The sequence below is a fragment of the Euprymna scolopes genome, chromosome 39, assembly GCF_053919585.1.
Source record: "Euprymna scolopes isolate OS-2025 chromosome 39, ASM5391958v1, whole genome shotgun sequence".
NCBI lineage: Eukaryota > Metazoa > Mollusca > Cephalopoda > Sepiida > Sepiolidae > Euprymna > Euprymna scolopes.
In genome coordinates, this window is record NC_136520.1 from 58371286 (window position 1) to 58393717 (window position 22432).

General features: G+C 34.4%; 1 protein-coding gene across 3 annotated transcripts in view; it reads right to left on the minus strand.

The window, feature by feature from the left end:
- LOC145263789 (spectrin beta chain-like) overlaps positions 1–22432 on the minus strand; it is a 532547-nt gene that overhangs the window by 235507 nt on the left and 274608 nt on the right. For all 3 annotated transcript variants that reach the window (XM_080120846.1, XM_080120847.1, XM_080120845.1), the window contains exons 12-18: positions 21498–21629; positions 17412–17494; positions 16118–16256; positions 10173–10369; positions 6189–6366; positions 797–970; positions 265–360 (exon numbers count right to left, since the gene is read on the minus strand). In XM_080120846.1, the coding sequence (XP_079976972.1) occupies positions 265–360; positions 797–970; positions 6189–6366; positions 10173–10369; positions 16118–16256; positions 17412–17494; positions 21498–21629 (999 nt within the window). The remainder of the gene's footprint in view (positions 1–264; positions 361–796; positions 971–6188; positions 6367–10172; positions 10370–16117; positions 16257–17411; positions 17495–21497; positions 21630–22432) is intronic.

Genomic DNA, 22432 nt, shown 5'->3' on the forward strand with positions numbered 1-22432 from the left:
TAAGCTATCAAATTTACCGAATTTTCATTACTAATGATTACTATATTGTCCAATTTCTACTGTACACTCTAATCCTTATCCTTGAGTTGCCTCTTGGCCTTGATAATGTGGTGATGCCTGTGTAAAAAAAAAAAAAAAAAAAATTTCTACTAACACTGATAACCACGCATGATAAGACAACCCGGAATTTTCCGGAACCAACAATAAAACACAAGTACCAAAATGTACTCTCAATTAATTTTATACAAAATGTAAGCTGCTAACCTTTGCACCAGTTTCATCTCGGCCATAGTCCTCACTGCCTACAACCGTCATTTTCTCTTTCATCCAGGATTCAGCATCATTTGAATCAGCATAAAACTGAAATTTAAAATAGAAACATTATTTTGGAGCTTGTCCAGAATCCCCCCCCCCACCAGTATGAAAAAACAAAAAATAAAGGGAAGTCTGTATGATGTACATACCCTTGACAGAAAGAAAATATTGAACACCAAAAATTAGGTAAATTGACCAAGCAGTTTTATTTTTAAATAAGAAAATCGAACTATAATCTACTGACGTTATCTTGTAAAATTTTAAGGAAGAAGGAAGATAACTCCAAATAATTCAAATTTTTATGACATTTTAGAAAGCCATTCTTAACATGTGGAGAGGCGAGCATTTGGTAAAACTTATCATTTGCTTCAAATTGAAACACTTTATTCTCAAACATCTACAGGCTTAATTAAGTACTTACTACAATCTGAAAGTACACCTGAAAATTTGATTATGCTTTGCCATTATTCAACACGCTTACCTGTTGAGCCTCAATGGTATCTTCTAAGAGGAGTCTTCGGATACGCATTAATTCTTTCAGATGCTCCCACTTTCGGAGAAGATTCTTTAGAAGATCCTCCTGTCCCAACTGTTTTCCTGTCGCCTGCAGTTGACTTATATGCAGCTTGTGTCCATTAACTTCAGCTTCCTGGGCCTATAATAAAACATTTAAAAATTTTTTTTACAGAATCCTTAATATAAAAGATTAGTGTGTTGCACGTATACACAGTAAAAAATATATTTTAAACGCGCAATTACTGATGCAGATTGTCCGACAACAATGTTTTATGGAGATCCTACCTGTTTAGTGTTATCTTTGTTATATTTACTAGCAGGGTGCCTTGCGTGGTCCAGTCATAAAACACACTTATATACTATACTAGCATGGGTGCCCAGCATTCCCCGGGTGTTTGGAGGTGTGTGTTAAGCAAAAAAAAAAAAAAAAAAGTGGTAGTAGGAAGCCAGGCTCGAACCCGTACCACGAAGGAGGAAAAGAACGGGAAAAAATGTGTCGTCTTTGCTGTTACGTCCGCCGCCAAACCGGAAGTGACGTAGGTTTAAATTAAGGCTAGACAATCAAAAAGAGGGGATAACTTTCGAAAATATTGGTGAAAAAAGCGACCCCTCCTTGTAGAAAAGTGCCTAGTTGAGGGTGAAGAAATTAATGTTTTTAGCCAATTTTTCGGTATTTGTTGTCTGAAGGGTTGAGCTTCAAAATGATACTAATCTTGTTAAAATCCGTCGCCTCTGTCGAAAGTTTTAGGCAGACATGCAAACATACATGCATACATTTATATATTGGTAGTTCAAATTTTCGACCCAAACGGATTAAAAAGCTTGCCCTATCTCTGAATACCCTTAATGTAAAATTTCAAATGTTTAGACAAGAAATTGCCCGAGTAATTTGGTAGAGACCGCAGAGGTCAAATATTTTTAAAACTTTGACCCCTAAACATTTATTGTTTGGGGCTCAAATCAAGTTATTAAGTTAGATCCATGTCCAAGTAAGCTACATTTTAAATTTCAAGTGTTTAGACCCAAAACTGGCAGAGGATTTTGGTAGAGTTTTCAAAGGTCAAATTGTTGAACTTTGACCCCTTGACAGCCAAATTTCTGGCCGAAAATGGATTAAAACGATTTTCCCAAATCTCAATACCCCTTATGTCAAATCTCGAGTCTGTAGACTCAAAATTGACAGAGTTATTGCATAGGGAAATGTACACAGACAGACACACAGACATTTTCACTTTTATAGATATATAGATTTTAATTTATGAAAATTTTGTATTTATTATTTAAGAGCCAATTCTCTATTGATTATTATATTGTACTCAATATATAGTAGTGATTTCAAAAAAGTGCCATCAGCTAGAATAGAAACCAAAACATTAAGCACTCCAGCTTTAGTCGTTACTATTTGAGCTATCGTCAGATGGATAAGAAATAGTTAAAACTGAACCCACATAAGCGTGTATTCGTGTATGCATACAAGAGCACTTTAAGCAGGCTTAATCCTGTCAAGTTCAAACTTTTTTTTCAATTTAGACCCCTTACTAGCTTTTATATAGAGAAAACGATGATCCATAAAAAAATGCAATCATTTGGCCTGCCTCACACAGCTCTGTGACCTTGCGTGGAAGAGATGCACTTTGAAAAAAGATGGAGACAGACATAGTGAGTTTTATAAATTAGATTTAAACATAATTATCCACAAATACATGTTTCATCATTATATGACTCTTCAGCATGGCTGAACCAAATGAAATTCAAAACCAAGACCTGAGAGTCTGGAACCTGAAGCTCTACAAATGAGCGAATCTCTGCTATTAGGTTGACAAGATTCTTGCGGAATTTTTACTTTTGATTTCAAATAATGTATTTGTAAATAAGTTCTTATTATAATACCCTTATTTTATATATCATTTTAAAGAGCGTTTTTCGCTCTATCTAATCATTTAAATTACAATGGTTTTAAGACAATTGTCTTTTCAGAATGTTGAATACAAGATGGAAAAAAAGCAAGTCTGTACAATTTTCTTATTTCAATGAAAGCTAGGCCGAAAGGCTGCTGAAACAGCTTGCGATATCAATGACGCGTTTGGCCCAGGAACTAGTACTGAACGCACTACAAAATGGTGGTTTAAGAAATTTTGTGGCAGCGATGAGAGTCTTGAAGATGATGAGCATAGTGGTCGGCCATCAGATGTTGACAACGATCAATTAAGTGCCTCAGTTGAAGCCAATCCACACACAACTGTTCGAGAACTTGTTTTGAATCAGACTTAACATATATAAGATTTCTAAAAACTTCAGAGATTGAAAAGACAAAACATCTTGACAAACGAGTGCCTCACGAATTGAACGATAATCAAAAGAAGCGCTATTATGAAGTGTCATCTTCCCTTCTTTTACACAACAAAAATGACCCATTTCTGGACCGGGTTGTGACTTGCAATGGAAAATAGGTTCTTTATGATAATTGGCGATGCTCAGCTCAGTGGTTAGATACTGACAAAGCTCCACGTCACTTCCCAAAGCCGAAGTTGCACCAAAAGAAGGTCACGCTGTTTGATGATCTGCGACTAGTTTCATCCGTAAGGTTTTGAATGCAGGCGAAATTATTACGGTGAAAAAGTACTGTCAACAAATAGATGAAATGCATCAGAAACTTCGACTACACTCAGTATTAGTCACCAGAAAAAGCCCAATTCTCTTCCACAATTCCCAACTGCATGTTGCTAAACCGACCCTGCAGAAGTTGAAGGAATTGGACTATGAAATTGCCTCATCTGTCATACTCTTCAGACCTCTCACCTACCAACTACCACTTTTTCAGGCGTCTCGATAACTCTTTGCGTGAGAAGTGCTTCAAAAACTTAAGCGATATCAAAAACGCCTTCAGCTACTTCACCGTTGCCAGAATGCAAGATTTTTATTTACTGGCATGAATATACTTGCTTTGATTCTGATGGTGCTTGCTTTGTTCAATAAAATTTTGCTTGAACTAAGATATGTTCATCTGAATTTAAAAGTTAACTGCAAGAACTTCCTTGTCAACCTGCTAGTATTAAGTGTATCACATTTTTTGTAGATGTAATTTGATTTGCAATACTTTTGAGTAGAAAACACGACTTAAATACTAATTGGAAATAATATTCCCCTCACCAATGCTCCCAGATGGGCAGCGACATATATATTTTTATATAATTATCCACAGACACACGTTTCATTGTTCTACAACTCATCAGTATAGCTGAACCTGAAGTTACATATATTTGAAATTGGTATATTTAGGCGGCATTTTTTCATTCAAGCAATCATTATTAAATGCAACAAAGACATTCTGCTTTACGATTTTTTTTTCTTTTTTAATTTTTCGTATCATCTTTTTCATATCAAAATGAAAAATATTAATAAAGGTTCCATAGTTGTTACTGTCACGGGTGCTTTCGATTTGTCCACGAATCATCTTCAGGTGTTGAGGAAGTAAAAGTGCAAAGGAACGAAAATGCAAATTAAAAAGTTAGAAGTAAAAAATGCATTAAACCGCGTTCGGTGATGGTAAGTTTAAAATATATTATGTCGATTAAAAATTCAAGTATTAAAATCAGCAAGTTCGTGGGCACTGTTGGCAAAGTCTGTCCCTTACGTAGTGCAACGAATCGAAAGCGCTTGTGACAGTAACAACTATGAAACCTTTATTAATATATTCGATTTTGATATAAAAAAGATTATACAGAAAATCGAAAAATTAAAAAAAAAAAAAAAAAAAAAAAAAAGAATCATAAAGCAAAGTGTCTATTGCATTTAATAATATTAGCTTGAATATATATATATATATATATACAACTACTTAATTTACTCACATAAAATTAATATACGAAAGTATAAATTTATGTGTAAACTTTAAGTATTTACTTCAAATAAGCCTGCATAAGCACATAAGCCTGAAGAGTCCTAGAGTGGATGAAACGCGGAATATTCAGTGTAGCTAAATCGCCATATATATTTTATAACTTACTATTATATATATATATATATATATATATATATATATATATATATGCGCACATTGACTACATATGTGCATACATATTTCATTCATATTTAATACCAGTTGAGACTAGCAGTCTGATGACACTGGATTTCAAAAAAAATCATAGTTGAAACATGTATGTACATATTTCATTGTAATGGATTTGAAGGGACCAGCCTTAGCATGTCTGACCCTCAACCATTGACAAGTAACTGCAAGTCAGTTTCAAACACCTAATCTAATAAACTATATTCTAACTATACCCTACGTTGGATCACATAATCACAAAATGTAAGATAGCCTTGTCACAGTGGCAAAATTTAACCACGGGCTTCATGAGCTATTGTCAACAGTAGCTATGGGTCATAAATTAACTGCAATCTCAAAATGTGGGATCACAAACATCATCTTATCTCAACCCCTTTAAAAGTATTCTGGCAACTCACTGGATACAGGAACTAAACATATCGAATTTAACTCAGGAGATATACGAATACATGCAGACCCTAAATCTGTGTGGTATGACAATTTCCACACCATTGTGGAGTCGTCAGGCATTGCTCCGAGAGTCTCTTGATTGTCTGAAAAACTTTACTTTTATTATTTTGTGTTGCATCTTATTCTGTCTTTAATAATTTCTTCTTTTCCAAAAAAAGTAGTGAATAAATGTACTTTCTCTTGCCGTCTTTTTCGCTTCTTTTTTTTTTTTGTCTTTTCTTTATAAAAACAAATTTCCCAAGATGATAATTTCACTGCAAAAATATGCGTCAATAATTTATCAGTAACACTTTCCTGTCCTACCAGTTGGTATTTAAAAAAAAAAAAAAAAAAAACTTTTTTCCAGGGAATTAAAAATTCTACTCGTTTTCTCTTATTAACCATAATGAATTCTGGGAATTTACCAGTAAGGTACCAGTAAGGTTATTTAACTTCACCCGGAATACATAATATGACTACATATTATTATACCACATCATCTGATTGATGGATGGGTCAATTGCCCAGTGTCCAAATCTATTAACATCAAGTGAAGATAGTACATAAACCTATGATTGTTAAAGATTCTTCCCTTAGTTTACAGCACTGATGTGGTTAATATGCACCAGATCTATTCTGCAAGTACACGCTTCTACTAGAGAAAACCAATGTCAACCAGAGAATCAATCATGTGGAAGTTCAGCATAACTATTTTAAGACCATTTCTATTAGCTGAAGAACAGTATTTGAAAGCTAATGAAACCATTAAAAAAAAAAAAAAAAAAAAATAAACCATTAAAACTAATGAAACCATTAAAACTAATGAAACCATTAAAACTAAAAGAAAAATTAAATTTACTTCATGTTTCTTCATGCTGTGCAAAGCGGCTTTCAAGTCTTTTCCAACAGTTTTATTTCCCATGATCGTTATCTTATCGTTTATATACTGTTCTTCTTCAGACAGGTCCTGCAAGAACAGGAAGTACTGGAGAGATTTGTCCAGGGAAGCCTGCTTATCAGCCGACAGTTTTTGGACTCTGAAAAAAAAAAAAAAAATGAAAAATGAAAGATAAAAACATATTTAATCTTTTAAAGGAAATAACATTCATCAAATCCATTCGATTCTAATTAATGGCATCAGTAACTCAAGATTAAAGAATTCCTAATCAAATATTGACAATGCTTTACATAAAGCATCCAAAACCAAAATTTTATTTTCATTATCTCAAAGTTTTAATGTGGTCTCATAGATTGTGATAAGCAGTAATAACTCATTATCATAGTTATTTCCCCTAAAACCGCCATGTTAAAAGTATTAGAGAATCTGGTTATATAGTCAACTAACGTATATACTAATTTCCAGCATAGCGCTACCGGAAGTGATGACAAGGCAAATCAGGTCCTTCATTTTTTTTTTTTTCGCTTAAGCCTATGTCTCCTCTTGTGCATGTACATTTTTTTTAACGTTTTTCCAGTCTTTTTTTTTTTTTAATTTAATAATCATTGAAAAGTTTTTTCAGTTTTATTTTAATTAAAAATGATTGAAATTAGTTTTTTTTTTGTTTTTTTTTTTAAAGAATTATTGAAAACGCTTTAAAATATTTTAAAACTATTTTGGGAATATTATATATTGGATACGTTTTTTTATAAGGTTTGAAATTTTGTTCTTTTGATTTCAATAATTTTATTTTTATACTTTGTGGGGGTCGCCTGGCCTTTTTTTGGGAACTGACTTCCTCCACAAATAATAAAAATAAAAATAAGAAATCTTATATGCAACACAAATGGAGGTTTATTTCCGGAATAGAAATAACAAATAATAACAAGTTAAAACATAGTTCTCAATATTTCAGAGTTCTTTTTTTTTGAGTTCATATGAAAGGTGGAGAGTCTCTTTTTTGTGTTCTTTGAATGTTCAAATTTGTAACATTGACAATATTAATGTTCGTCTGTTAAAAGAGAGTATTAATGCGCGGAGCAGTGGAAATGAAATAATTGATGTTTGCATGCGTGGTAAGTCCATATGAGAAAGCGTTGAAGGAGTCGGAAGAGTTTAAAGAGACGAAAAAATGCTCGAAAGGCTAAGAGACTAAAGAGATAGATTTTGTGTTTGTGCATGTTTATATTTGATTTGATCGGCTCCAAACAAGCTCTAGAAAATCAGTTTGAAAATGTGTCCTAGGAGGAATTCCATTGGACGGAAGACATCACATGGGGTGCTTTCAACTACATACGCACCTTTGGTATATAAAGGTCACGCCGGAATTTGCGTGGGTGTCATTTTTCATTTTTTTTAACACGCCGAAACAATCAATTGCACTGCGCGCCTAAATTGTATTTAACGATTTTAAATTTGAATATTAAACTGTGCCAACTGGCACAACTTTCATAAAAATTTATTATATAAATTCAAATAAAAAAACTTATTCTCCAAATTTTAAAACTTTATTTTTATAAATTTCATAAGCATATTTCTTATAGACTTTCAAAATAAAATAAAAACTTCTCATCAAAAATGCAAATAAAGAGAAATTATGTTTTTTTTTATTTGTATAATTTTGTTAATTTTAATTGTATACTTTTCGATCATGTCCTTCTCTTACATTTTATTTCAATAAATCACTTTACATTAGAAATACTGAAGAGCAATAAAAGTGAAGGAACTGATTTGCCTTGTCACCACTTCCAGTAGTGCTACACCGGAAGTTAGGAAGTACTTTGGCTGACTATAACCGAGACTAATATGGTGAATAATAAACATCTATCATGTGTTCATATCATTTTTTTGCTACAACTTTAAAGATATAGACATACTCATATTTATTAATATAAACATTTCTTAAAAATGACAGTGGAATTTCCACAAGGTCTGGTTAATAATAATCATGTAAAAGAAAGTTACTGAAACCGAGATAAAAAAAAAATTTATTTAAAGTTGTTATCAATAATGTCTTCAGATTGTACAGAAATGAAGAGTAATGGTAAAACCAGTAATAAATGTATTATTTAGATCAGAGTTTCCGAAAGTGAGCTCCATGGAGTCTTGAGGTTCCATGAGTGAAACTGAGGGGCTCCGGAAGCCCTTTTCTTAAAGAAGACCAACGACTTTATATGGAAAAATTAAATGGTTGCATACATTTAATTATTAATCTTTTTTACTAGAAAGAGATATGATACAAAACTACAAGTGTAAAAAGTTTCAAAATGGTTCATGAAAAAGAAAATCTAATTTATAAATCTCACTATGTCTGTTACTGTCTTCATATTTTCAAACTACCTCTTCCGAAACTAAAAGTTGCAGAGGGGTGCTGGGGGCCTCAAATCATTGGATTTTTTATTGACCGTTCTTTCATGGGTCTTTAGCCAGTTAAAATAGTTTTTAAGGGGTCAAAATTGAAAAAATCGTTTCACATTTTGTACATTCATGGTTCAAAAGAGAGTCGCAAATCTGATAGGCTCTGAACTGGCATCTAAGCTTCAGCCTCTGTCCCATTGACGAAACGTTGCATCCCTCTGCCTGTTCTACAAGTATTTTAATGGTGAATGCTCTGACGAACTGCAAGCATTTGTGCCCCCATGACGTGAACACCCTCGACAAACCTGACAGGCTGCTAAATCACACCCCCACACTGTAGAGATTCCTAGATGTAAAAGATCTTTCTACTCCAGTAGTTTCTTCCCCAGAACCGCAGACTTTGGAATTCCATTCCAGGTCCCTGCTTCCAACTGTACCGACGTGCAGAAGTTCAAGTGCAACGTGAACCGACATCTTGCTGCCCAAATCCCTACATAGTACCCCAGTAGTTGTTGCCCCTGATAGTAGCCCCTACACCAAAATGGGAATGTGCTTTGTTTGGGGTGAAAATGTAATAATAAAAAAATTATAAAGCTTATTTTGAATCAATTCATATACATGTCACGTCGATAGAGTGGCAATGTCACTAGCTTTGAATGCCACAGTTTTGGTTTTGATTCTAGCTGATGGTACCCAAATACTTTTTTTCTTACTGTTGAAATCACGACTATAATAATTAGGGCTATGACAACAGCATATTCTTTTCATTGTTTTTACTCTCAAGTATATATCCGACACAGACACAATTAATCAACCAAGAACCACATCAATCTACATGAAAACATGTAATATATTAATGGATATATACTCGAGAATCCAAACAAGGAAAAGAATATGCCGTATTCATAACCCTAATAATAATATATATGAAAATCTGAATAAATTAAAATATCATATTTAAGCATATTTTATGACTGGACAAAAATGGGGAGGGGAGGGGGTCGGCACTTTAAACCGAGTTATCTCCCCATGGTGTGTTCTAAAAATTCAAACATGGCTGCCTCCAGCGTGTTGTCATAAAAACGTTTTTTTCGCTGTAAAAAAAAACAAAACAAAAAAACTACTAGATCAAATTAAGTTAATCTTTTTTTCAGAGAACTTCAATCCAAAATGGATACATACAATATAACTTCTTTTTTTTTTTATATTTTCATTTTTAATGTCTTCATTAAACTGTACAAGTACCTAATTTCTAAATGATTACCTCCCTGAGTTTGAAAGTTCAATCCTCAGGCCAGGCAATTATGTACTACTTAAGACTTCTACCATCTTCTGATGGAATGAGGTTTTGTTCGAAATCCCAAGTTCAACAAGATATCTGAAGATGGTTATAGATTACAACAGTTAAAATTTTGTGAGATTAACATCCAGGATAAGAACAATAGTCTGAATAATACAAATTATTAATCCTCATCTTTAAAATTCTAAAACGTTAATATATCAATATAACGGTTTGCAGAGTATTTTTTTGTACAAGTGTCTACTTACTTCTTTAACTTTTGGTTAATTTCTGCCGTATGCTTGGCAAGCGATTCCTGCTTAGGATCTTGCTTCTGTAATTTATTGTCGAGGTTCTCGATTCTTTTAGAGAGAACGTTTATCTGAGTATGGACCAATCCATATTTCTGAAGATTGTTTTCGACAGCCTGTAGATGTTTCAGTGGAACTTCAGTTCGCAAAGCCATCTAAGAAGAAGAAAAACAAAATATTCGGTAACATCACAGGAACAAACAAAAGAAATAAATAAAATCCAACTCATCATTCAGATTTAAAATACAAGTGAAGTGCATTTATTTGTAGTTCTTCCAAAAACAATGCATTTTTCCAAGCTCGCGTACATTTGCTAATTTGCATACATACTTTAAACCATTTCTGCTAGAATTAATTTTTTGTAAAATAATTTTCAGTGGAAATAGAACAGACTGGTAGGTTTGAAAGGCTGTACGCATACATATATGTTGTAACACATCTGACGAGTGTTCCCAGTGCCCTTGTTTAGGTTTTTTCACTCTAGAGAAATGTATAATGCAATATTGTATCATGTTGTTGTACCACATATGTATTGCTAAACCGAAATGGATTAATGGCTACTGCTGCTAATATTTTCATTATTTGCTACCCTTCAGTTGCTGCTGATTTTCTCACACGCACACATAAGTGCTTTGTTACAATTCTTAAGATGGGTCAACTAAATCCATGTGATGAAAATGTTATTCAAAACTTAAGACAATAGTATTTAAAACTAATATTAAAACCTTGAGTCAATCCAACCCAAATGTTACATACATTGAAACAACCAATTTTTATATGGCTTTTTTATATGATCAGTTATCTATATACTATTAAAAAAAAAAGTTGTGGCATTTCAGAGTTTGTCTGTTCATACATTAATACAAACACTTGATTGGCTGACAAAAGAAAGGAATAGGCAGAGTACATGTTATTAAGGCAGTAGTTTTTATACATGTAAATTGGAAACGCTTAACATAACGTAACAAAAACCTTATATTAATGTATTTTTTAAATGAAGTAACGATTTTAATAATTTATAATTTAATAATATATTTTTTATACAGTAATAAGACTATACATCTATATATTTTTTTTATTACAAATTGTTAAAATGGTCCAACCTGTATGTATGCATGTAGACAGGGTGACCCAAAAATACAGGCCCCAATTTTAATTAGGCCCCGTTTCTTAGTGTTTTGTCCAAATGAAATGGAACTTTGGTCATAACTAGTTTATTATATTCAAAACATCACATCAAAACACTAGAGTCTTTGGCCTTTTTTTCTCCGTTCTACAGCATATGTTCTTGATGGCCTCCATTTAGCTTTGGTTTTTTTTTTTGGTCACCCTGTATATATAAATATATTGGTTGGACCATTTTAATAATTTGTAATAAAAAAATAAAAAATAGATATATAGAGACTGGATCATTTTAATAATTTGCAAAAAAAAATAAATAAATAATAAAAACAAACAAAATGCCAGCAACAAACGATAAAAGAAAAAATGCCAGGAATTATTCTAATAGAATAGATAATGTTAGGACTTTATTTAAGTAGTATACTTAATATATACTTTTACTGCAAGCTTGCATATATTGTAAATTCCTTCTTGCTATCAAATCAAACCATCTAATATAGTTAGCCTTATGTTCTAGTACATTCGAAATATAATACAGTGCAAAGAAACAGTTACTCATGAAAACGAACCACCTAAAGTAAAACCTTGAATAATTATCTAAACTCGAATGTAAATTAATATTAAGCCGACTTTACAAACTGATAATAGTTAATTATTGGTTTTTAATTAATTATAAGATGAAACTCTAATAATTTAAACTCGATAGATAACGACAAACTTCCACCCATTAATATGGGAGGGGAGATTATCATCAAGTGTCCTGAATTGTTAACTTAGCACCGGACTTTTAAGTCACTTGTCCCCATTCCCCCCCCCCTTTTTTTTTTTTTTTTTTTTAAATGGAGAGTAGATAATACAGTGGATGTGTTATCGGCAGCTCCAGTAACTCTCGCTTCTCATCAATGAGTGATTTTTCTGACAAAGGGTGAAGAAAAAGCTGCTTAAAGGTCGGTAGTACTTGGTGACCAGTAGTCTGAGATGTCGGAAATTTTTCTGTCTCTATCTGTCCATGTGGCCATGTCACTAGTAAGGGTGCTGGAGGTAAACGTTTGTCTGGGCTGACGTTATCCGCCTGATAGTCAGGGACCCGACCCTTGGATTAACCACTAAGGAGGCTGTCCTATCAGCAGGCGCAAAGTACTGGGACTGCTGTATTGCCATTTGGTGAGTGGATCTGGACCATGCAGTAGTCTCTGGTGGGGCCTCTCGATGCCATACTAGTGGGTAAGTGTTACGGCTTTACCTTTTCGTGTGCTACAAAAAATAAATTTCCTGTCTTTTTCTCTCTTACTTTCCCTCTCTGTACTGCTCTAACCAAGTATGCCGACCTATTCCACAAATCCCCAAACCTCAACATGAAATATCTCCAGAATAAAAACTCGATTAAACCTAGAACCCCATCTTCCAACGTAGACCCCTACTACCAGGTCTCCTTCTCCAACATCAGGGGTCTACGTTCCAACCTTCCAGAGGTTGAAACCCAATTACAGGAGACGAAACCGGACATATTCTTTCTAAGTGAAACTGGAATAGGGCCGACCACTTCCCTAGATGAGTTCATAATTAACGGATACTCAAATTTAACAGCTAAATCTGACCCCCAAGATCGCCATGGGCATGGAATATGTGCCTACATTAAGGATGGCTTCCCGTGTGGCAGGGATATCTCTAGAGAAGATCCTAATTTACCCTATATGTGTTTCAGGGTTGCACTTGCTAATACCACTGCATTTATATTTGCCCTCTATAGGCCCCACAACAGCGGAGTTACTATCTTTAAGAGCATATCTGAGAAAATAGACCACATACTGTCTTCACATCCCTCGGCTAACATCCACATATGTGGTGACTTCAACGTCCATAACGTGGAATGGCTGACCCATTCAAATAAGACAGACAATGAGGGGAGGTTTTGTCATGATTTTGCCATTGCTTATGATCTCACTCAGATTGTTCGCGAACCCACCCGTGTGCCCGATACACCCGGTCAATATGCAAGCCTCTTAGACCTTTTTCTCTCAACTTCCCCTGAGCTATGTTCATATTCCGTTCATTCTCCTCTAGGATCCTCCGACCACTCCGTCGTATCAGTTAAGATAAAAACGAAATGTAAGAAGCCCCCAGACGTACCCCTCCACCGTACTGTATACCGATACTCTATGGCCGACTGGGATAGCTTCCGTACATTCATATCTGATTTACCTCTGCACTCCATGTTTAAAAAGGATGTGTCCTCTATAGTATCAGATCTGACCGAATGGTTAATTGCAGGCATAAACCAATTCATACCATCTAAAAAATTCCAACAAAAACCTAACAGCCAGCCATGGTTCTCCCCAGGATGTGCTGCTGCTATCGCGCACAGAAATCACTTTTTCCATAGCTACCAACGTAATAGATGCACTGAGACTAAAGCTGCTTTTAGGTCTGCCAGCAACCACTGTAAAAGAGTAATAAAACATGCAAGAGAGCTATATGCCCAGTCTGTTAAATCCAAGGTAGCTGATCAACGGCTTGGATCCCACCAGTTTTGGCAAATAACAAATAGGATCCTGAACAGAAGTGTGCGTTCTATCCAAACCATTATCAATGGACCAGAGGTCATCTCGTCAGCGTCAGACAAGGCCAAACTATTTGCAAAGAACTTTGCAGCTAATTCTACCCTATGCGACGAAGGCCATCAACTCCCCATATTTCCCCCTATAACACAGAACAAGCTAGGTAACATACAAATATCCGTGCATGAGGTCGCCAAGCTAATAAAGAACCTAGATTCCAGTAAAGCAATTGGCCCTGATGGCATCCCAATTATAGTGTTAAAAAAGCTTCAACCAGAACTTGCTCCCATACTTACGAAACTATTTAAGCGCTGCCTTAAGGAGAAGTGCTTTCCGACTCCCTGGAAGACCTCATCAGTTTGCCCTGTATTTAAGAATTCAGGTGATAAGTCATCTCCCTCTCAGTACAGACCAATAAGTCTCCTGAGTGTTATGAGTAAGTTGCTGGAATCCATATTAAATAGAGAAATAGTCAACCACCTCAGCAGGAATAACCTTCTTAGTGACACACAATATGGTTTCCGCTCTGCAAGATCTACCGCAGATGTGCTGACGGTTATATCCCACAGGATTAGTGAATCTCTTGACAAAGGCTTCCTTTCTAGGGCAATTGCTCTCGACATATCAAAGGCCTTCGACAAGGTATGGCATAAGGGTCTACTTCACAAGATTTCCAGCTACGGTATAACTGGAAATGTTTTCTCAATCATTAAATCATTTCTCTCCGATAGGCTCATAAGAGTAGTGGTAGATGGACAAAAATCGGAGGCCTGCAATATAAATGCTGGAGTCCCTCAGGGGTCAATCCTGGGCCCAACTCTCTTCCTGATCTACATCAATGACCTCCCTAAACACATACTTAAATCATTCGTTGACATCTATGCTGATGACACGACCATCTACGGCAACACATCAAAGGCTGTAAATGACAAAGTTCTCTCTGATTCCCTCTCCTCTGATCTCGAGCGCGTGGTTCAGTGGGGGAAGATGTGGCTGGTTACCTTTAATGCATCCAAAACCAAACTGCTATCCTTACATCATCAACGCTCTGATCCCCATCTGGCATCAATTGTGATGGATGGCTCTCGTCTGGGTGAGGCCCCGTGTTTTGACAAGCTTCTGGGTTTGACCTTTACTCCTGATCTGAAATGGAACACGTACATCAAGTATGTTGCCAAGGTCGCTGGAAAGATGGTGGGATCCTTCTACCGCTCCAGAAGATATCTCACTACGGATGCAATTCTCTATCTATATAAAAGCCAAGTACGTCCAAGGATGGAATACTGTTGCCATATCTGGGCAGGAGCTGCTAAAAACAGCCTATCCTGCCTTGACAGAGTACAAAATAGACTTCGTGGCTTAGTGGGGGATGCCCTTTTCTCTACCCTGCAACCTCTCTCCCACAGAAGAGACGTTGCGAGCCTGTCCTTATTTTATCGTTATTTCCATGGCAGATGCTCGTCTGAACTCCAATCTCTGGTCCCCCCTCGCCAATCTTTCACGAAAAACACCCGTCTAGCTGAATCCACTGTGAAAAATTTCCCCCACTCTATATCTGTGCCTAAATCAAAACGCAGATTCCATGAACAAAGCTTCTTTCTTAGAACTGCACGCCTGTGGAACTCTGTTCCGTCTGCCTGCTTCCCTCTGGACTACAACTTGGATGTCTTCAAGTCCAATGTTAACAAATTCCTAATGAACCGCCCCCTTAAGTAAACATTTCAGCAAATCTCCTCACTAACGTAATGTACTTGCAATAACCCTTATCCCTGAGTGGCTTCCGGGCCTTGATAAGTGGTGATCACTGTGTAAAAAAAAAAAAAAAAAAAAAAGTAGAGGTAGGATTGTCAGCAGTGTTAATTTTAAATAATTGCAACGCTTGCCTCAAAATCAAATAGCCATTGTTTCCTTGCAGTGAATACATGCTAGTCATTGCCGCTTATCTCCCATATTGTCACCATTAAAAATGGTATAAACTACGTTTGATTACTTATGAGGACAGTTCATGACAAGTATTGACATTGGATTTAGTATTTTCATGCCTTTGATCGACCGACAAGTCCAAATCTTGTTAGGTAATATTCTCCCTCATAACTGATTGTCCATCTTTCAAAGTTCTTCATTCTTTCACCAAAATTTATTAGACAACCATCATTGAAATATGAACACTGTCCAAAGAATATAGTATTCAACACAATTAATCTAAGAAGAAAATATACTTACCTCGCACTCATTAAGTTCTTCGTCGATGCTGTCAATTTCTCGCAAGGCAACCATCAACCCTTCCATTGCTGATAGTTTTTCTTTGCGTTCATTCAGTAACGCTAACAATTTGTGCCATTCTTGAGTCAAACTTTCGTTCCTAAAAATAGTTTGAAAAATACAAATCTTTACAGCTTTGCGGTATTTTGTTGATATAAATTTGCTCAACAGATGAAAAATGTTTATATAATATATATATAAAATCCACTATTCGTAGTAAACACTGTTGATATTGGAATACAAAATTTAATAGTTTAAAAGACCAAACAAGTGCAGAACCTTTTTCAATAAATAAACTGCTCTCGCACAGACGTAATGTTGCTATGTAACATTGCTATGTAAAGTAATGTTACTATGTAACGTTGTAATGTAATGTAGTAATGTTACTATGTTGTAATGTTGCAATGTAACGTTATGTAACAATGTTGCTATGTAATGTAATGTTGTTATGTAACAATGTTCCTATTTAACGTTGCTATGTAACATTGCTATATAATGTGATGTTGCTGTTACATCCAAACAAGAGAAAACAAATAAAAGTCAACATTTTTTCTTTTTCAACAAAAGCTTTTTATAACCATTATAATTGTTTCAACAACACTTAAAAGTTTCTCACCATCATCCATCTCGGACAGTGTACACTTTTCCTCTCCGACTTCACACCGACCATAGCCAGCTATTTCTCGCCTTAGCTTTACATGTCCAATTTCTTCGACATCCACTTTGCTTCTCCCGAGCACATGCTGTCTTTTTTCTCTCCTTTTTCTTTTGGCTCACACTTCCTAATTTGCATATGCCTCTTTTGGCTACTGCTGCTGCTGATCTCTTTGCAGCCAGCTATTCTTTGCTGCTGCTGATATTTTTTCATGTGTTCAAATGTACTGTGTTACAGCTAGTCTCAGTCTTTCCTATGAATACTATTACGCCATGTGTTTGTCAGAATTGTCTATTCTATTTCCTGCTTCTTTTGTTCCAACTCTTTTGACTGTCTACTGGTCTCCATTAATTTGTTACTTTCATACCTTATTGAAATAAAGCTTCCTATTCCAGTAGCTTCTTTCCAAGAGCTGCAGGATTGTGGAACTCTCTTCCTGCTGACTGTTTCCCCCCACCCTATAACCTTGGTCTTTTCAAGATAAAAGTCAAGAGGCATCTCTTGTCTTTGTGATAATCATCTTCTGTTCTTGTAAGTTCCTTACATCAAGTGGCTTCACGTCTTGTCTGGATCAATTTCGCTAAAAAACATTAGACTCACCTTTTTCTGATTGTTCCTTTGTCATGAAAATTTTCGTGTATCAATACTTCAGCCAACTCATTCACCCTTTTGAAACGGTCGCTCTGTGAAGAGATAACATTTTATTGTTAAGTTACACAAAAAAAAAAAAAAAAAAAAAGAAAGTTGTACAGACAAAATAGCAGGTGAATGTCTGGCATCTGATCGGATGCCAGTCCCATGAAACCCAAATGATTAGAAAATTAAAAACATGAGAGAGAAGTATATATATATATATATATATATATATATATATATATATATATTAGTGTTGAGACGATTGATCGGAAAAATCGGGACTTTTTAGGAGCTATCAGAATCGATATCTGAAAGCTTTGTCTCTATTTTCCAGTGCCAATAACGATTTCTTTAATTATCTTTTTATTTTGTCAAAAAACAAAACAAAAAAAATCTTCCACTGCTGGTATAATAATGAAATAGATATTTATCAATTTTTAATTAAATAATTTATAACTAAAATCTATAGATCCCCACCCCTGCTCACAATTTTATGTTTTTTTTTTTTTGTTTTTTTTACAGTAATCAGGAAAAAAATAACTTTATAGTTCAATATTTAGAGATTTATAAAGAAAGAATCAGAATCGGTAATTGTATCGGAATTGAGAAAAATATTGGAATCACTAATATATATATATATATATATATATATATACTTGTACTTTTTTGTAGAAAAAGAATCCCATACAGTGCTCTATTATTAGGGGAAAAAACCTTTCTCGAAATAAGAGCAATATATTTTTTGTATAATATATACAGGAATTTACATTTATATCGGTAGTCGGTACCGACAGTTTTAAGCCCGGTAGTTGAGGACTGCTCTTAATGTCCGCCTCAGGCTCTCTTCAGCCGACTCTCCTGAAGAGAGCCTGAGGCGGACATTAAGAGCAGTCCTCAACTACTGGGCTTGAAACCGTCGGTACCGACTACCGATATAAATGTAAATTCCTGTATATATTATACAAAAAAAAAAAATATATATATATATATATATATATATATTAGTGGCATGACAAGGCCACAGGGGAGACAACCGAAGCAGCAAAACTGAAGTTGGTCTGTAGGACACTATATGCAAATGTAGGCAAATTTGGGTGTATCTTATTGGTTTGAAAATATAAGTTTTTTACCAATTGTCATAAAATTTTAAACATAGAATAGTTTATGGTTTTCATACATAAAGTAAATTTCACAGTATATAAGGATTATTTGATACTGGCGATATTTAGAATTAAACCCCATTTCCAAAAAAGGGGAGATATAACATATGAGAAATATTTGGAATCAAGTGTCCCCTTGTTGTCATTTCAGATTATTTGAAACCATAGAAGCAAGTTTTAGTCTCCCCTCCATCAAGGGCAGAGGTTTGGAGGAGATATATGAGAGAGTAGTCCAGGTTAAGAATGTATTTATAAGAGGAAAAAAAAAAATAAATATATATATATATATATATATATATATATATATATATATATAATCTGCAATGAGCACAATCTCAAGGTCACCTTTATTTATATATAAAAGGCACTTTGTGTGTGTGTTCTCTATGGACACCAAACCGACTGGGCAGATTTTTTTTTCAAATTTCACACAAATATACTTTATGTGTTTGGGAATGTTCTTGGGTTTTGTATTGGAATGCCTCTGATTAGTACTGAAAATCAATAATTAAAAAGATCTAATTCAAGACAGAACAGTCCAATTGTGACCAAAGTTAACACTTTTATACAGCCTAACATCACAAGTGCATTCGAGAAGTTTTATCACCATACAATCACACTGGCCCCATGTATAAAATAAACAGTAGGCTCTTTGATAAGACAGTGGCACATTCAAAAGAAATGTTTTTTATTTAGAGCACAATTGAATTAGAATAAAAAAAAAATTTTTTTAAATCAGAACTTTTGGTTCATTGGAATCGGAAAAAGTTGAGCCTATTTTTGATGCCTACAACGTTTATTTTTATTACTTTGTTTTCATTTAAAACTTAATTTTCCACAACTCATATCACTGATGAAATAATTATTTTAAACTAAAATATACTGATCACTCCCACAAGTGTATTTTATCTTTGCAAAAATAGATGCAGATATTTTTATAGTTATCCTCCCCACCCCCACCTCAAACTCGGGAATTTAGAACAGTATCAGTAAGAATATCGGACTCGTCCCATCACTTTTATATATATAAAAGTTAATATAAAGAGTAAAATTTTTCTCTATATAAATAAAATGAACTCATTTTTTCCCGTCTGATTTTGACATTAATAGGATTAAAAATCAAGATATTTCATGCAAATATAATATGCACAAACGGCAGAACAATATCTGAGGTGTGTTATAGGCTTATTATTTCTCAAATTCCTCGATAATCTTAGATTTCTATACTTTTTCTGCTGAGAAGTCACGGCCAAAATCGGTTAAGATCAATGGAAGTGGTAAAATATTTTCTCTCTAATAAATTCCTCCTCCCCCTGCCACCACTTAACACCGTTTGGGGATCGTTCACAAGGAACAGTTGAGAAGAGAACACCGGTTTGGCTTCGTAGTTCTTTCATGTCAAGTTATTTAAAATCACTAAACTAAGCTGCAGTGCTCTGTGGCGTAGTGGTTAGCGTGCTGGACAATTCACATTATATTTTCACGTTCGCGCCGACCTACCGTAGTCGTTTTTTTTTTTTCACACTTTATTTTCCTACTTTTACTCATGACTCCGGGTTTGATCCGTCCTACTTACCTACCATAACATTTTTTAAAACTCCCCCTCCCCCCGTCCCGGAAACAAACACTCGGGCAACGCCGGGTACCCCCGCTAGTATATATATAAAAGTTAATATAAAGAGTAAAATTATACTGGAACTTTATTACATTATCAAGTCAATAATGGTTACAGGAGGAATATGAGAGAAACTTCTTTAGGCCATGGCATTTCAAAGCTAAATGCAGAAGAGGCGAAAAAGTCGGCAATTATACAAATGCAAAGGTAAAAAAACAGACTTTAGAAATGAAAATATTTTTGAGATTAAATTTTTTTTCATCTAGATGGGTTTATCTTACCATTGAAGATGTATTTTTCAGCATAATATATATATATATATATATATATATATAAAATAAATGCAGAATAAATTGTTAAGTGAGTTTTCAGTTTTTTTATGCTGCACTCTCATGCTTGGATGAAAGTGTAGTATCTGTTGTTTCTTTGATCAGGAGGATAAGAAATCCTTTTCAATTGGTACAAAAACTGACTTTGCATCACATTTTGCCTTTGTAGGCTAATAAATATGCTACATTAGGGTTTAATTTTAAAACAAAATATTAAAAAAAAAATAAAAATTAAATTAAAAAAAAATTTTTTTTAAATTTAAAAAAAAAATAAAAATTAAATTAAAAAAAAAATCCAAAGACAATAACTCTTAACACTGAATTGGATGAAATTATTTCCTTTGGTCTTTGGCTTTTCTATGCTTTAAGCCAGGGTTCATTTTCAAGATGTCAATCCGACCACAGATATGCATTAAAATTCTTCAAATCATTTCTTGTAAATTTAAGTGAATAACTTGTTCGTAATTTTTTTTTATTTAACAGTTATTTTTGTTTTTAAATTATATCAATTATTAATAACTAGCAGGGTTACCCAGTGTTTCTGTTAAGATATCTATCTTTCAACCTCTCTCTTTCTCTTGCGAACCCCCATTTCTCCTTTACTCAGCATATTCCTCTTGTTGGACACACACACACACACACAAACTTCACTTGACTGACTGACTAGAGATATTCTTTCAAAATTAGTATATAACACTGATATATATATATATACCCCCTCAACAAACCTAGCCCCGTTGACCCTTAAATAATGAATAATTTATCTAAATTATAAATATTCATCCACCATAAAACTGATCAAAAATATATCAACGTTGTGGCTGTTCTCTTTTTTGCTTTTAACTGGACAGACAAACATACATACAACTGCCCTTACATTAGAGATAAAGGGCTATAGTCAGCTAACATACTTCTTAACTTCCACATGAAGAGAGTAATTTCTTACCCCAGCAAGAATTTCTGCACTGATGGCGCCATGTTTCTTCATTGCCGCTTCAGTCTTGCTAGCATTGCTACATTCGACCTCTTCGACAAGAATTTGGTTCATGTCCACCAACCAAGATTCACGAATGTCAGCCTGAAACAAAACAATGATTTTTTTGTTTAATGAATTTATTTAAAACAAATTTTCCAAGTTTTCCTATAATGCAAATTAACAAAAAGAAAAACATTTTCACAATATTTTTTTTTTTTACAACATTTAAGACAAACAACAAAAAAAGGCTACTCATTTGTTTTATGTTGAGACACTGAATAGTCCGGAGTCATCTCTCCTGAACCACAACAGTTATTTTCTTTGAATTATGCGGATGTGGAATCAGTTAATACTGTTAAGTTGTGGCAATGCAGTGTTATTTTATGCAACATGTCTTAGTAATGAGTAGCCTGGCAGCACACATCCCTCTCCAAATTTGAATGATACTAGCCAGCAAAAGATTTCATACTAACTCCAGAAATCAATGAAACCATTTCACTCTACATGGATGGATTTAGAAACAAGATTCAACATCTTTCCTACCTGATATTCAAAATGGCCTGACTGCATCTGGCAATCTCTCCAGTTTTATATGACTTTAAATACTCTGGCGCAGTTCTCACCAAACATCTATTAAGGTCACAGTTAGACAAGACTCCCAGATCAACTCATCTTCACATGAGAGCAGCCTTAATAAATACGGTTAAGACAACAGAATATTCTTTTCATTGTTTTTACACTCGAGTATATATCCAACACAGTTAGACACAATTAATCAACCGAGAACCACAGAGTTTTTCTAAATAAAATCATTAAAAGCAATAGTTTTAGCAGCATAGTCCATAGAGAAAACGTTGTGGTGATTGTGTACAGTTAAAAAAAAAAAAAAAAAAAAAAAATCAACA